Here is a 14,214-nt window from a genome sequence, read left to right as displayed (position 1 = left end):
TTTCTTCCTTCAGTAATATGCTCTTTACACTTGATGCCCTTCACTATTCGGATGGTATGATTTTCCATGACTGACACTTTTCTATTTCTTAGAGGCACCTAGGAGCAGGGCATTACCGTAATCCAGTCTGGACATAACTGCCCTAGCAACCATGGCCGTATTTTCCTCATTGAGGAAAGGGCGGATGGTTCTCAACAGATGTAGATGATGTGCATTGTTTTTGTGGATGTATTTCACCTGTGCTTCCGATCCCACTGATGCTTCATCATCCCCAATATTTTCACCTGAGATGAGACAGAAATAATTGTCTGCTTTTTATAGCAAAGGCTTCATATTAAGTGCCCAGTTTTGCTCTGGCTTGACGTGAGCCAAAAACCATCAGTTCGGTATTTGAACCGTTTAGGCACATCCAATTTTGTCTCATCCATTGGTCAATTGTATTGTATTGTAGACTTCTGTTATTTTAGCGCTGTCTACATTATGATCCCCACCTAGTTCAAAGATGAATTGTGTATAGTCGGTATAGTTTGTAAAGAATACGCCAACGCTTTCTAGGAGGTCACATAGGCATCTCATATATAGATTGAAGAGGAAGGGAGATAGACTAGCCCCCTGCGCAACCTCAAAAAAGATGGGCAAAGGTTTTGAGTTTGACATAGGTTCAAGCCTTCATCTTTTCGATGCTTCTAGCTGGTGACACAAAGTTCACATTTTTATCTTGGCACCGCAGGACAATCACAGATTCTGAAGGAAGGACTTCAGCAGTGTCCTCGGTGTGGAAAACATGCAGATGTACAAGGTTCAGGATTCTTAAGATTCAGGGTGCTGCGACTTGCTGACTGCGCATATTTCTGCAGTATGTGTCTAAGCACTATTCATGTGTCTAAAGGTAGATCCATAAATGGGGGGCACCTGGTAAATACCATGTTGGAGGTGCTGGTCTGCTATGGTAGTCTTGCGTTACACATGGAAGGGTTTGTTCTTGCATTTATTTAAAGCCCACCATAATTGGGTCCCAAAATATTTCATGGTTATTCAGAGTTGTCTTAGGAAAAGAGCACCAATTCAGTTTGTGTAGTCTCTTGTTTTCCAGCCCCATGTAGAGTTTTGATGTCTTCATACTTACCTTGCTGTTCATCTAGTTCTGCAAACATTCTATTGGGCAAGCCTTTAGTCGGACATCTATGTAGCCTGCCTTTCTTGATGGATTAAAGATGGGCTTTTGAGTTATTTTTGAATATGTAGTCATTCATTGGACTATACCACATGCAGCAGGTTCAAAAATTGTTTTTTTATTCCAGGCCTCCTGAAGCACCGCCTTCACCTCCACCTCCGCCCAAACCACTTATACCTGTTCCACCAGAGGTACCTACTGTTCCCAAATCGTGGGCCAGTACCAAGCCAGGTGGGAAAGGAGATGGTAAGAGTTATTTAACTGCTTTTGTTTGTTAAATTTGTGTTGCTTCTTTATTATAATAAGGATCTAATATCAAGCATCTTTGGAATGTGCAAAACGATGATTTAAAATTGATCTTCCGCTGTCCATGCAGAGTACCACCTTTTGGGAACCTCATCCGATGATTCAAGAGACGCTTAGGATCATGAAGGTGGACCTCTGCATGGACAAAGGGAGCCAGGTTTTCTATACTTCTTAAACCAGTTTAAAATATGTTTTACTCCTACATCCCGTCCCCTTTCCTCCATACTTGTGGGACATTCTGTCCTTTGGGACGGGACCGGAGCACTTTTTTCCAAAAAACATCAAAAATTGAAAATGTTTGTCCTTCTCTTTTTATGCGGGATACCGCATTCGGCCGTAACCCCGCCCTCCTGAGCTTTGCCCGCGCATCGCTCTTCTGTCCTTTTCTCCACGCGTTCGGGGCTGGACGCACTTGTATCACCAGGAAAGATTTGTGTTCCCGTTGTCTTTTTCTCCTGCTCCAGTTTTGCGGTAGCTTAGTCCTCAGTCTTTGCTGGAGCGTCTAGTATTTCTGTCCTGTTCTTCATGCGAACGTTGCTTCGCTAGGGCAGATCCCCATTCAAATGGATTGTGTCCTCCAACGTATTCCTCATCTTAGCTGTAGTCCATCCAGCTTTAGCTGTTTGTGAAATTTTTTCTCGCCAGCGGGCGCCGTGCGTGGATGTTGAGTCGAAGTCCCTCGAAGACCTCAGTCGAGGGTGATGTTATCGGGTATACAAGTAGCACGCGCGGTGCCCGTTGGCCTCAGTTCTGTTTTTCCACAGTACGTGTTGCTTCGGAGACTCAGCGCACCTAGAGTAGTGATGTGACGCATTTACTGAAGACGATATTTGAGAATGTCCTTGTCGACCCAGACTACCCCGCGTTCGGGGTTCAAAAAGTGTAAATCCTGCGGTTTGAGTTGAAGTCCCGTGAGGAGAAATCTCGACGTGAAAGGCAAATGCATTGGTCTAGGTCCTGAAGTGGTTCACACCACTCTTCTTAATTGACGAGAAAGTCCAAAAAAAGACACCCCCAGTCCCCTTCCACCTCGTCCACGGACGATCCCCCAAAAGAATGAAATGCCCCACAAAACATTGTTCCTCCGAAGAATGGGAAGCATTTAGAATAAAAATGATGGAGGTGGTTGAAAAGGCTAAGCCTTGGTCCCCGCCTTCTTCGGAAGCCGGCCGGGAGCGTTACCATTCAGACACGAGTGCCCTCGAGCCCGGGTGATCGCAGGAGAAATGATCGGGAACCCTCCAGGACTCTGGGCGAAAAAGATCGCTCGAGTCGACCGTTCAAGGTCACCGACGCCATCCGCAACCCGACAAGGCTCGAAGGGCCAGCCTTCGAAGAGCGCCTCAATGCCCCCAAAGCTAGGTCCGTCGACTACTACTTTTTCGTCGATACCTTTGTCGACCCCCGAAGCCCTCGTGCCAAATGTTACAAAGGCTCCAATTCAGCAAGAAGCTGTCAAAATAACAGCAAAAGAAAATGCTGCAAAGGCTGTAAAGCCTTCAGTCTCCACTGATGCACCTCTCCCAGAAAAGATTTGTAAACCTCTTCCGAGGAAAGAATATTTCAAATCCTTAACTTCAATGTTTGAAGAACAGGAGTGGTCTGAGGAGGAGGATCTTCCTTTTGGACTGGAATATGGCACCCCAAATGTCGCAAAATACCTGATTTCTGAGTAACGCAGGATGAGGGATCTGGTGGAAACCTTGCATAATGCAAGCGGACTGACATTTCCCCTGAAACAGATTTTGGCAGTCCAGAAACAGGGGAACATCCCAGTCCCTCATATAGGCAGCTAATGACAAAGGTGGTCGAATATTTAGGATGGGCTAGACCACCAACTCAGTTCATCCAGGATGATTTGACTGATATATTGGATCATGGTCCCACCGAAGATCCGATTTTACCCTTGCGTAGCCTAACAAAATAGGGTGGCCAAGAATTGGGAGATCCCGGACTCTTCAAAATAGCGCCGTTCCAGTAGCAATCCTGGATATCTGTCCAAACACCCTACTCACGAGAGTCTGGTGGTCCAGGCAGCCACACCTTCAAATAAGGTGGCATACCCTTCCATCCCTTGGGATAGGGACGACAAGCGTGTGGATGGTTGGGCGTGCAAGGTATTTTCAGCTGGGAGTATGGTGTTAAAATCCGCCAACTCCACATGTGCCTTGGCAAAAGTTTCATACAGGAGTGCATTGCAATGGCGGTGGAGCACATACCAGAAGGGGAAGAAAGGGAAGGATTCCTAGCCATTGTTGATGGAAAGGAGGCCATGCAGGAATCCCTTTAGTCTGGTTTTGTACACTGCAGATAGTGGCCAGTAGCACGGTAATGCGCAGATTTACGTGGTTACGAAAGTCATGTTTTGCACTGGGCATGCAAAACTGTCTTTTGAACATGCCCTTTGACGGGTCCTACCTTTTTGGCAACAAGGCTGATGAGGGCCTTGAGAGGTTGCCGACCTCACAAGCAGCTGCCAAATCTTTAGGAGCTGCTATTCGGCAACCTCAGCCTTTTCGTGCATCAGGACAATCTTGGAGACGATCCAATCGTTATTACTCCTCATATGGAAAGGCGAGAGGAATGGCCAGTCAAAGAGGCCAGAAGAAAGCCACTCGTGGTGGACTAGGAATACGTGCAAAGCCAGCCCCACCTGAAGCCTCTTTACCATCAGCAGCCGCAGCAACCGCCACAAAACCACTTTGAGGACTTGCAACACAAGACACCTGTGGGAGGCAGGCTGTCGCAGCATCTGCAAAAATGGCGAGCCATTACTTCAGATGTTTGGGCTCTAGAAATAATAGCCCAAGGTTACTGCCTTCCTTTCCTAACGCAACCTCAAAGCAATCTACTGGGTAGACACTCTTTGAAGTTTACAGATTTGCTCTGACAGCAGGAAGTCTTGACCCTGCTGGAGGAAGGTGCTATAGAACCTGTACCTGTAGTGGAAAGGAACAAGGGATGGTACTCCCCATATTTTTTGATTCCCAAAAAGGACGGAGGACTGAGACCCATCTTGGACTTAAGATACTTGAACAAGTTCCTCAGGAAGGATAAGTTCAAGATGGTCACTCTTTCTCATATCCTTCAGTCCCTTCACCTCCAGGATGCTTATTTTCATGTGCCATTCCATCTCAAGCACTGAAAATACCTGAGGTTCGTAGTTGGCGACTCGCACTATCAGTTTCGAGTCTTGCCATTCGGGTTGACCTCCGCCCGAGTGTCTTCACCAAGTTAATGGTAGTGGTGGCAGCGAGCCTCAGAGGGGGGATTCACATCTACCCCTACCTGGACGATTGGTTGATCAGGGCACGTTCTGCTGAACATGCCCTGGATTATCTGAAAGTCACCTGCCGCTTCCTCCTCACACTGGGCTTCTCCCTCAATTTCAAGAAGTCACAAATGACACCTTCCCAACAGCTCCAGTACATAGGGGCTGTATTAGACACATCCTTGGGAAAGAGCTTGCCTCCCAAGTTGAGGGCTTAAGACATTCTTCAGATGGTTTCCAAATTCCAAAATGCCCAAAATCTCCAGGCCTACGACTTCTTAAGGTTGCTTGGCCTCATGGCATCCTGCATTTTCCTAGTGCCAGAAGCACACCTGAGGATGAGATCCCTTCAATGGGCTCTAAAGGCTAAATGGTCCCAGTTCTCGGGTCAAATGACGGATCTCCTTCAGATTCCGAACAAAGTTCGGCAGGATCTTCTGTGGTGGACTTGCGCAGAGAACATCCTAAAAGGAGAACATTTTTGGCAACAATGACTGGAGTTTACAATAGCGACGGATGACTCACTCATGGGGTGGGGAGCTCATGCCAACGATCTGACAATCAGCGGTCGTTGGTCTCCATCAGGGTCCAAACTACACATCAACCTTTTAGAGCTGAGAGCAATCAGACTAGCGCTGAAGGATTTTCTGCCATCTGTCAGAGGAAAACATTTCCTGATAATGACAGACAACACAGTGGCCATGCATTACCTAAACAAAAGAGGTGGTGTAGGGTCACTACCTCTGTGCAGAGAGGCAATGCGGCTCTGGTATTGGGCAATTCAAGAAGGAATCTCCTTAACGGGTGTTCATCTAGCCGGGGAGGAGAATATGACGGCGGACGCTCCGAGCAAGCAGAGCACGATGTCCCACGAGTGGGAACTGGCTCAGGAAGTCCTTCAGGAGATCTTCACCCTTTGGGAAACCCTGAAGTAGACTTGTTTGTGACTGGAATCAACCGGAATGCGAAAAGTATTGCTCAAGGGAATTTCCCCCAAGAGGAGCCCTACGGGACACGTTTGTGGTGGAGTGGAACTTCCCACTACTATACGCATTCCTTCTGATTCCCGTCATTCCTCAGGTCCTCAGGAGATTGAGACGGTTCGGAAACCGCATGATCCTAATTGTCCCGGATTGGGCCAGGAGAACGTGGTACCTGGACCTTCTAGACATGTCCATCTGCCCTCTGTTACGTCTTCCTCAGAGAGAGGACCTTCTCTCACAAATGGAGGGCCAGGTTCTCCATCCAGAGGTCAAGACTCACAATCTTCATGCTTGGTATCTGAAAGGCTGAGATAAAAGGATTGAGACCTTCCAGATGACGTCATGGAGGTGTTGCTTTCGGCAAGAAGGCCAGCAACAAAATCTCTATTGCTGCTGTTGGAAAACGTTTTGCAACTGGTGCAGAGAGAAGAATGTTGATCTTTTTCTATGTTCCGTTATGTTACTTTGCATTTATATAGCGCCTTCTGTACCATTGGTATGGTCTGAAGGCGCTGGTAGGTTGAACGCCCTTGGGAACCGAAGTTCAAGTCAGAGAGTCAAAGGTGCGTGTGAGCACCGGATGTGTGTGCAGCTGGTGTGGCATTCGTGAAATGGCTGCTTCTTAGTGGTAGGTCTGGGGGTTGAGAGGTCAATAGTATGTGTTCGTTCTGGCAGGATTAATCCAGACAGAATTGTGGCTGCGCTGGGCCTGAGGAGAACGCCTGGCTGGGGGGGGGGGTGTGTAACCAGCAGTGTTTAGTTAGTGATGGGGAGTTTGAGGCAGATGTTGGTATGAGAACAGCTATACCGAATGTTGTCATAGTATCACTGTGTTCTATTTGAGTGGTGGTGTTAAGAAGAGAGTAAGCATGGAGATGTGAATATGGTGTTTTACTGTAGGTGCTTGAGATCGTGCCCACTCCAATAGTTCGATGAACTTCATCCGTTCCATGTACTCTGACTTTTCTGTGCATTACGACAGTTTCAAGCACTCGGACCGTTCCTTTCAAAGCTCTTTCAGATGTTCCATGCACTCCTATCCGTTCCACGCACTCCCATCCATTCCATGTCCTTCAACCATTTTATGCACTACTCCTTTCATTCGTTGTACCCACGTTATCCTTTCTCCATGCATCATCCATACACATACATCATGTTCTCACTGCTCGTTTCATTTGTTCTACCCATGTTATCCGTACTCCAGGCATCATCTATCCACGTTCCATTCACTTAACTAATTGCACCCATTTCATTAATTCCCTGCACTTCATTAGTTCGGCCCACTTCGCCCGTTCCATCCACATACTTCGCCCGTTCCATCCACATACTTCGCCCGTTCCATCCACGTACTTCGCCCGTTCCATCCACGTACTTCGCCCGTTCCATCCACATACTTCGCCCGTTCCATCCACATACTTCGCCCGTTCCATCCACATACTTCGCCCGTTCCAGGGTATCCACTTCACCCGATATAGGGCAGACTTTCTAGACTTTGGCATGGTGACGTTATTGGGGAGACTGTCAAATCTCGCTATGCTAGAGTGGTGGTGTTATATACACTTCTAGAATCAACTTTGTACCGAGAGGATATTGGGCACACTTCTAAAATTTGCCAAGGCACGCTATTGGGCATACTTCTAAATTCAACTAAGGCACGCTATTGGGCACACTTCTAAATTCAACTAAGGCACGCTATTGGGCACACTTCTAAATTCAACTAAGGCACGCTATTGGGCACACTTCTAACATCAACTTTGCACAAAGAGGATAATGGGCACACTTCTATATTCAGCTTTGCACAAAGAGGATAATGGGCACACTTCTATATTCAGCTTTGCACAAAGAGGATAATAGGCAACCAAAACAACTTTGCAATGGGGATGATATTAGGCAACCAAATTTAAATTTGCACAGTGAGGCTATTCAACTAAGGCGCGCTAATGGGCACACTTCTAAGGTAAACGAAGGGCATGCTATCAGGCACACTTCTAGATTCAACCAGGGCACGTTATTAGGCACCCTTCTAAAATTCAGCTTTGCACAGAGACGATATTAGGCGCACTTCTAAATTCAACCAAGGCGCGCTAATAGGTACATTCCTAAATTCAACTTTGCACAGAGAAAATCAGGCACACTTCTAAATTCAACCAGGGTGCGTTATTTGGCACCCTTCTAAAATCGAGCAAGGCACGTTATTAGGCACACTAGTAAATTCAACTTTGTACTGAGAGGATAGTATGCATACTTCTAAATTCAACCAAGGCATGCTAATAGGCACACTTCTAAATTCAACTTTGCACAGGGAGGATATTAGGCATACTTCTAAATTAAGCCAAGGCTCAAGGCATTATTTATTTTATGTATGCATATTATTATGTATTAACTTTTTGTAAAGGTTACTGTGTATCCACAAACCCCAAAAAAAATATTAGCAACATATGCTGTGTAAATTCACCAAGGTCCACACGAAAAAAAGTAGGACTATGACAAAAGTTGAAATAGCGGTTCGGGCAGAGTAGACTTGGTTACAAGCAACCAAGCAGCAGTAGGTGGCACCAGTGCAGTAGAGTTGGAGCGTGCAAACTGGGGGCCTCCTTTTACCCCTCCTGCTGTGGCACCCCAGCAACAAGTTAGGCCTGGTTATACTGTAGGAAGAAAAAGGGCAGGCTGCCGCTGGTGTCAATCTATAGGCTTCATACTATAGGGCGTGATCCATGCAATCGCCACGATTATAGGTAGCCATGAGGTTCCCAATCACAACTCCAGTGGAGGCCTTGCCTGCAGGTAGCAGCCACCTTCGGTGCCCTCAGATCACAGCATCCAACCGTAGCACAGGTCAGAGTTCGGCTGTTGATTAAGGAAATGGAAATATTGAAGTTCTCGGAAGTTGCTTTAACTGGGCTGCAAGGTGCACAGAGCTCATCATTACCAAAAACACTAATTCCAGCTGCCTTTGGGAGGTCAGTGGACCTACAAGAACCACCCGAGGGTCGATCTACCAACTGATCCCGCTGCTCAAGACCAGTTGAGAAACTCCACTTAGGAGCATCCAGCTAAAGGCCAAGGGTAGGGTTTGCCAGCCCCTTTAGAGGTGCCATTTTGCAGTCCTCCATCCAGCTCCCTGTCAGCATCCCGTGATCCTGCAGCTGCCGCTTTCATGGCTAAAAAACAATCCGGGTTCTGCTAAAGTGATTACAGGTTACTTTTGGGAGTTTAAGCACTTTCCTTGGGGCATCCACTTGCCCAGGCACCTAGAGTAAAGGACAGACAGAGCCACGGCTACTTGCAATTACCTTTTTCCATTGTATATTCCCAGTTAGCCAAGTTGCCACAAAACAGGACACAAAGCACAAACTTTTAAATCAAACTCCAATGGATACATACATGTACATTCTGTTAAACTGCCACTCTGCACCTGCTCACACACATGGAATCAAACTAATTAGTGCACACTCCCTGAGACATACCTTTCTTTACAGAAATGTCTCAAACCCCACCACACACCTATTATCCCCAACATGCTCCCGCCACACTAGCTCATCCATTTCAGACGGCCACACAAAGGGTGATGCACTGCCATCATATAGAAGTTTCACTCACACTTGGCAGCCTGGTAGATTCCATCCAGACTGCAACCCCATGTGAAAGCATATCCTCAACTCCTCGCCCCCTACCCCACACACAGCTGGCAACTCCCTGGACCTTTTCATCAAGCAAAAGTCTCTCTGGGTGTTCCGTCATACCACTTTGCAATACCCTTCACATGCACTCTACCACACAAGTACCCCCCCGCCCCCCCACCCCACCCCCCTTCGCACCTGCCACACATTCCCCTCCATCCAGACAAACAGGACAGATGCAGCATTTGATCTCATTGACCTTTCCGGGGACACAGTAGAGTCAAAAGATTATCATGATAGAAAACTGCACCAATGAGGCCCCTAAGACAGTCCTCGCATGCAAACAGAAAAGAGCTCTGGCTAGAGCTGAGAAACGAAAATCTTGAGAAAAGAATGAAGGGAAAAGCTAATATTGTATTTTTATATATTTTTTTTTTTTAAATCAACCACTTGACAAAACAGACATAACACACATATGGAAGACGTATGCAACTGGTCTGGTGGGGATATAATTATTGATTTTGAATCAATTGAACGAAGAGTCAAAAGCACTGCTCAATCTGAGCCTCATCGACAGGCTCAACCTCTGATAAATCATTCAAGTGATTCAAAAAACTCTAATCAACAAGGTACTAGAGATGTGACGGAGGTACTTTCCCATGGTTCGGGTAAAGGTGATAAAGGAATTATAAATGCAAGAAAGGGGCTGTGTCAGACTGTAAAGTGGTGGCAAAAGGAATCTCCCCACCTAGCGTGTTGCCCAAAATGCCTGAACAAAAGCAATCTGTTCTATCGCACTATTACCAAATACTGGGAATTAAGACGGAAAAAGTAATAATTGGTGTAGGTAATGATCAATGTGCCAAACACCCTTGCAAATCAGTAGTAAGCAAAGCAATCACTCCCCAAATCCTCCCTGTTGATCGTATGTCCAAAACTGGTGAGGATTGTGCTAACTATAGACAAGACACGTAGGAGCCTGCGCAGCCACCTGGTAAATCAAATGCACACGTATTGACTGCTTCCCCACCAAGGTGTAGTGGCGAACAAGAGAATGGGCCATCATGCAATGATTCTCCTTATACTACAAACCAGCTTAGTTCTGCTACACTGATGGGCGGGGAAAGCGATCCTACATGTCATGGTAAGGCTCGGCTGAACCGAGCCTTCTTGTTAAATGCCTTGCAGGACATTCCAGCTTTACGTATCATAAGATCGAATGACATTGACTGGATTAAACTGGCATCTGTTAATAATAGAATGATTTGTAAGTTTACTCCTCAATTATGAAACTCATTTGGGAACAAAGGGAGGATTTAAAATCTATTGGTTTAATGCCACATCTGTTCACGTCAATTGAGGATGCAACAAGCTTTGTAGAAACTCCTCTTCCTCCTGTGGCTGAGACAGCATCTAGAGCCGCTCAGGGTAATCCATCCGTAATAGACTAGAACACGATGAAACAGCTTCTCCAGCATGGGGTCTGGCATGGATTGACATGCTCATGAATATTACCCGTCGTCAGGCCGGGAATCCTCGGTATAGAAAAAAAATCAGTATCAGTTTCGTTTCTGATCTGTCTTTCTTAGTAGTAACCAATCGCTTGTCTCCGGGTCATACTGCCCCCAGCCAATGACTGCCCTCTCCCTAAGCCCCGCCTCTGGCAGCCATCCTCAGATTTTTACTGCACGTTCAAGTGTTGGGAGTCCTTGTGCTTTTTCAGGAGATTTTTCTCATTTTTCGGTTAAATAGAGCCTCAAGCTCCACCGTTTCTACATCCGATCAACGGGGATCCGTTTCAGAGTTTTCTGCGCCCCTCAAGGGTGAAGATTTCGTCGAGTTGCGCTTTTGGAGGATTCCAGAAGTTCCGAGGCCTACCTCAGACATGGCCCAGGAGAAAGGAAGCTCGACGCCCGGGAAACTGTTCAGGACCTGCCCTGGATGCCAGCTTCAGAATGTTTTCAAGGAGGACGAGCATTTGTTATGCCTCTACTGTCTCCATGAGGACAAGACGCACATGGAAAAGGACTGCGCGTTTTGTGGGAACATGTCGAAGCGGACCATGAAGGATCGCCACCTCCGTCTCGCCAACTGGCTGGAAGGGAAGAGCTCGTCAGGCGAGAAGGAAAAAGAAGTCCGAGCGGTCTTCTAAGTCTTGTGAGGGCGCCCCGGCGACGGGGGCCCAACAAAAGGCCAAGCACAGCGAGTCCGCGGGCACCGGGAGCGCCGAACGGTCGGGCTCCTTGGCTGCCAGGCAGGGCGCATCCTCCCCGGTGCCATCAACCACGAGCCAACGCTCTGGCTCGGGTAAGAAGTCATCCAAGAACCCGGCAAAGCTTCTGGAGAGGCCGTGGTCGATCGCGAAGATTCCGGCAGAGGCGGAGCGAGGCTCAGACCCTCCCCCCAAGGTGAAGGCCCCAGGTTTACAGAAGGTGACGATGGCCTTAATTCACCCTGCTAAGACCTTGATTGAGGATGTCGCAGCGGCCCTGGCTCAGCCTGTGGAGGCTACGCCAGTGGAGGCGACCTCAGGACCCATAGTCTTACTGCCACCGCGGAGGGAGTCCTCTTTAAAGCCCATTCAGAAGACCCCCACGAAGTCCTCGTTGGAAAAGGTGGGGGAGGGGCAGGTGGCCATCGTGGATACGGACACGACCTCTGAAGAGCTCATCGAAGTCGTGGAAGAGGCCCAGCCCATCGGGAGGGATCCCGACGAGGGCGACGTCGAGAGCGACGAGGTTCCTCAAAAGCCCTCGTGCCCGTCGTTTCCGGCGCCGCAGGACACTTCGGCGGCCATTTTGTCAACGATTCCGTCCTTATGCTCAGAGATAAGGACAAGGTTGCCCCTCCCTCCGACTGAGGTACCTGAGCCAGACCCGACGGGGGAACCGGAGCCAGGACCTTCCGAAAGTCCACCGCATAAGGGGAGGACAACTCATCCTACGCCACCTCTCCCACCTCTGCGGCCTGCTCTGCCTTCTCCCGGTCTACTAACCACGGGGATGATACAGGCACGGACTCTGCTACGACAGGTACAGATGACGATGGAGGCGACGACGGGACGTGTCCCACGTCGCCCCCTGCCCGGGCGTCCCTGCCCGATGAGATTGGATCCTTTCATGCCATGATTTGCAGGGCATCCGAGCTCTTCCAGCTCTGCCCAGAAGAGGAGGAGGAAGGGTTCCTTTACCAACGGCGCGAGGCTAAAAGGAAGACTGTCCTCGCCGTACCACTTCTTGATGACCACTGGGATGAGGGGCTCGCCCTCCTCAAGAACCCTGCGCCGGCAAAGAGGGACCGGTACGAGAAGAGGTACCGGGTCCCCGACGCTGCCCCCTTGTGCCTTCGGGCACAACCTATCCCGGATTCGGTCGTTTCGGTGGCGGCAAAGAAGAAAGCTGGGGGGGCATCGGCCTCGACATCAACTTCCCCGCCGGACGGCGAGGGCAGGAAGCTGGACACGATGGGACGACGGGTCATCTTATCTGCAGCGACGACTATCAAGGCGGCCAACGCCCTGGCTATCGTAGCCCGCTACGACAGGGAGTTGTGGTTCAAAATCGCCCCGCTGTTGGACTTCCTTCCGGACGCCAAAAGGGCTGAGGCCCTTGAAATCCTACAGGAAGGTGAGATTGCTTCGGACCACGCCATCGCGGTGGCAACGGACATCGCTGACACCGGTTTCCGTCAGTTGGGCAACAGCGTTTGCCTGAGACGAAGATGGCTCAAAGCGACGGATTTCCGCCAGGACATACAAACCAAGGTTTTGGACATGCCCTTCGACGGGAACAACCTGTTTGAGAAGGCGGTTGATGAGTCCCTTGAGGCCATCAAGACAGACACTGAGACTGCCCGGGCACTGGGAGTGCTCCAACAACAACGGCCGTCCTTTCGGAGCTCCGAAGGCAGACAAGGTGCCTCCAAGGGATCCGGCAGTGGCTCCTCCACATACCGCCAAGCGGCAAGATCTTCGTCCCAGGAAGCCTACAGGGGACGCGGCAAGTCAGGTGGTGCCCGTAGTTGTTGACAGGGAGGTCAAGGAGGCAAGGCGGCCTCCAAACAAGATTGAACCGACCGTGGGGTCGGCTCCCGCCGAAACACCCCGGTGGGAGGCCGGCTGGCGAGGTTCGTCAGCGTGTGGGAGTCCATCTCCACCGACCGTTGGCTGCTGGATGCCCTGGCCCAAGGGCACGCCCTCGAGTTTCAGAAGAAGTGCCCTCGTGTTCCACCCATGGCCAGGAAGGAAAATCACGTCCCTCAACTACTGTTGGAAGTAAGGGCGATGCTCAAGAAGGGTGCCATCGAGCTCGTCCCAAAGAGGCTTCGGGGCTCCGGAGTTTACTCAAGATACTTCCTTGTAAAAAAGAAGACTGGAGGATGGCGCCCCATCCTGGACCTGCGACGACTGAACAAGTACATCAAGACACAGAAGTTCCGGATGGTCACCCTCCAGCACGTGCTGGGACAGCTGGAGGAGGGCGATTTCCTGTCGTCGTTGGACTTGGAGGATGCGTACTTCCATATCCCCATTCTAAAAAGACAGAGTTCCTCAGGTTCGTGGTCCAGGGGCGACACTACCAGTTCAAGGCCCTCCCGTTCGGATTGAAGTCGGCACCCAGGGTGTTCACCAAGTGCCTTGCACCGGTGGCGGCGCGGCTGCGCCTACAGGGGATCCACGTCTACCCCTACCTGGACGACTGGTTTCTGGGAGCCAAGCTCGACACAGTGGCGCGGCTGGCCTCGCCGTCGGAGGAAAGGACCAGGACCATTCTGGGCAAGGTGCAGTGTCTGCTGGCCATGGACATGGCCAGGGTAAGAACTATCAAGTCCCTCCTCGGGATGGTGTCCTCCCGCATTTAT

The 14,214-nt window shown here is 49.4% G+C and overlaps 1 protein-coding gene across 7 annotated transcripts in view; it reads left to right on the top strand.

Annotated features, from left to right (window-relative positions):
• Positions 1–14,214, top strand: part of PRRC2C (proline rich coiled-coil 2C) — a 1,565,218-nt gene that overhangs the window by 96,326 nt on the left and 1,454,678 nt on the right. For 6 of the 7 annotated variants that reach the window (XM_069641250.1, XM_069641252.1, XM_069641249.1 and 3 more), the window contains exon 4: positions 1,302–1,420. In XM_069641250.1, the coding sequence (XP_069497351.1) occupies positions 1,302–1,420 (119 nt within the window). The remainder of the gene's footprint in view (positions 1–1,301; positions 1,421–14,214) is intronic. The other variant, XM_069641251.1, reaches the window with a different exon arrangement.

This window comes from Ambystoma mexicanum, chromosome 1q (assembly GCF_040938575.1).
Source record: "Ambystoma mexicanum isolate Mex_15411 chromosome 1q, UKY_AmexF1_1, whole genome shotgun sequence".
Lineage (NCBI taxonomy): Eukaryota > Metazoa > Chordata > Amphibia > Caudata > Ambystomatidae > Ambystoma > Ambystoma mexicanum.
The sequence above is the reverse complement of the archived record's forward strand: the minus strand, read 5'-3'. Positions and strand labels throughout refer to the sequence as shown.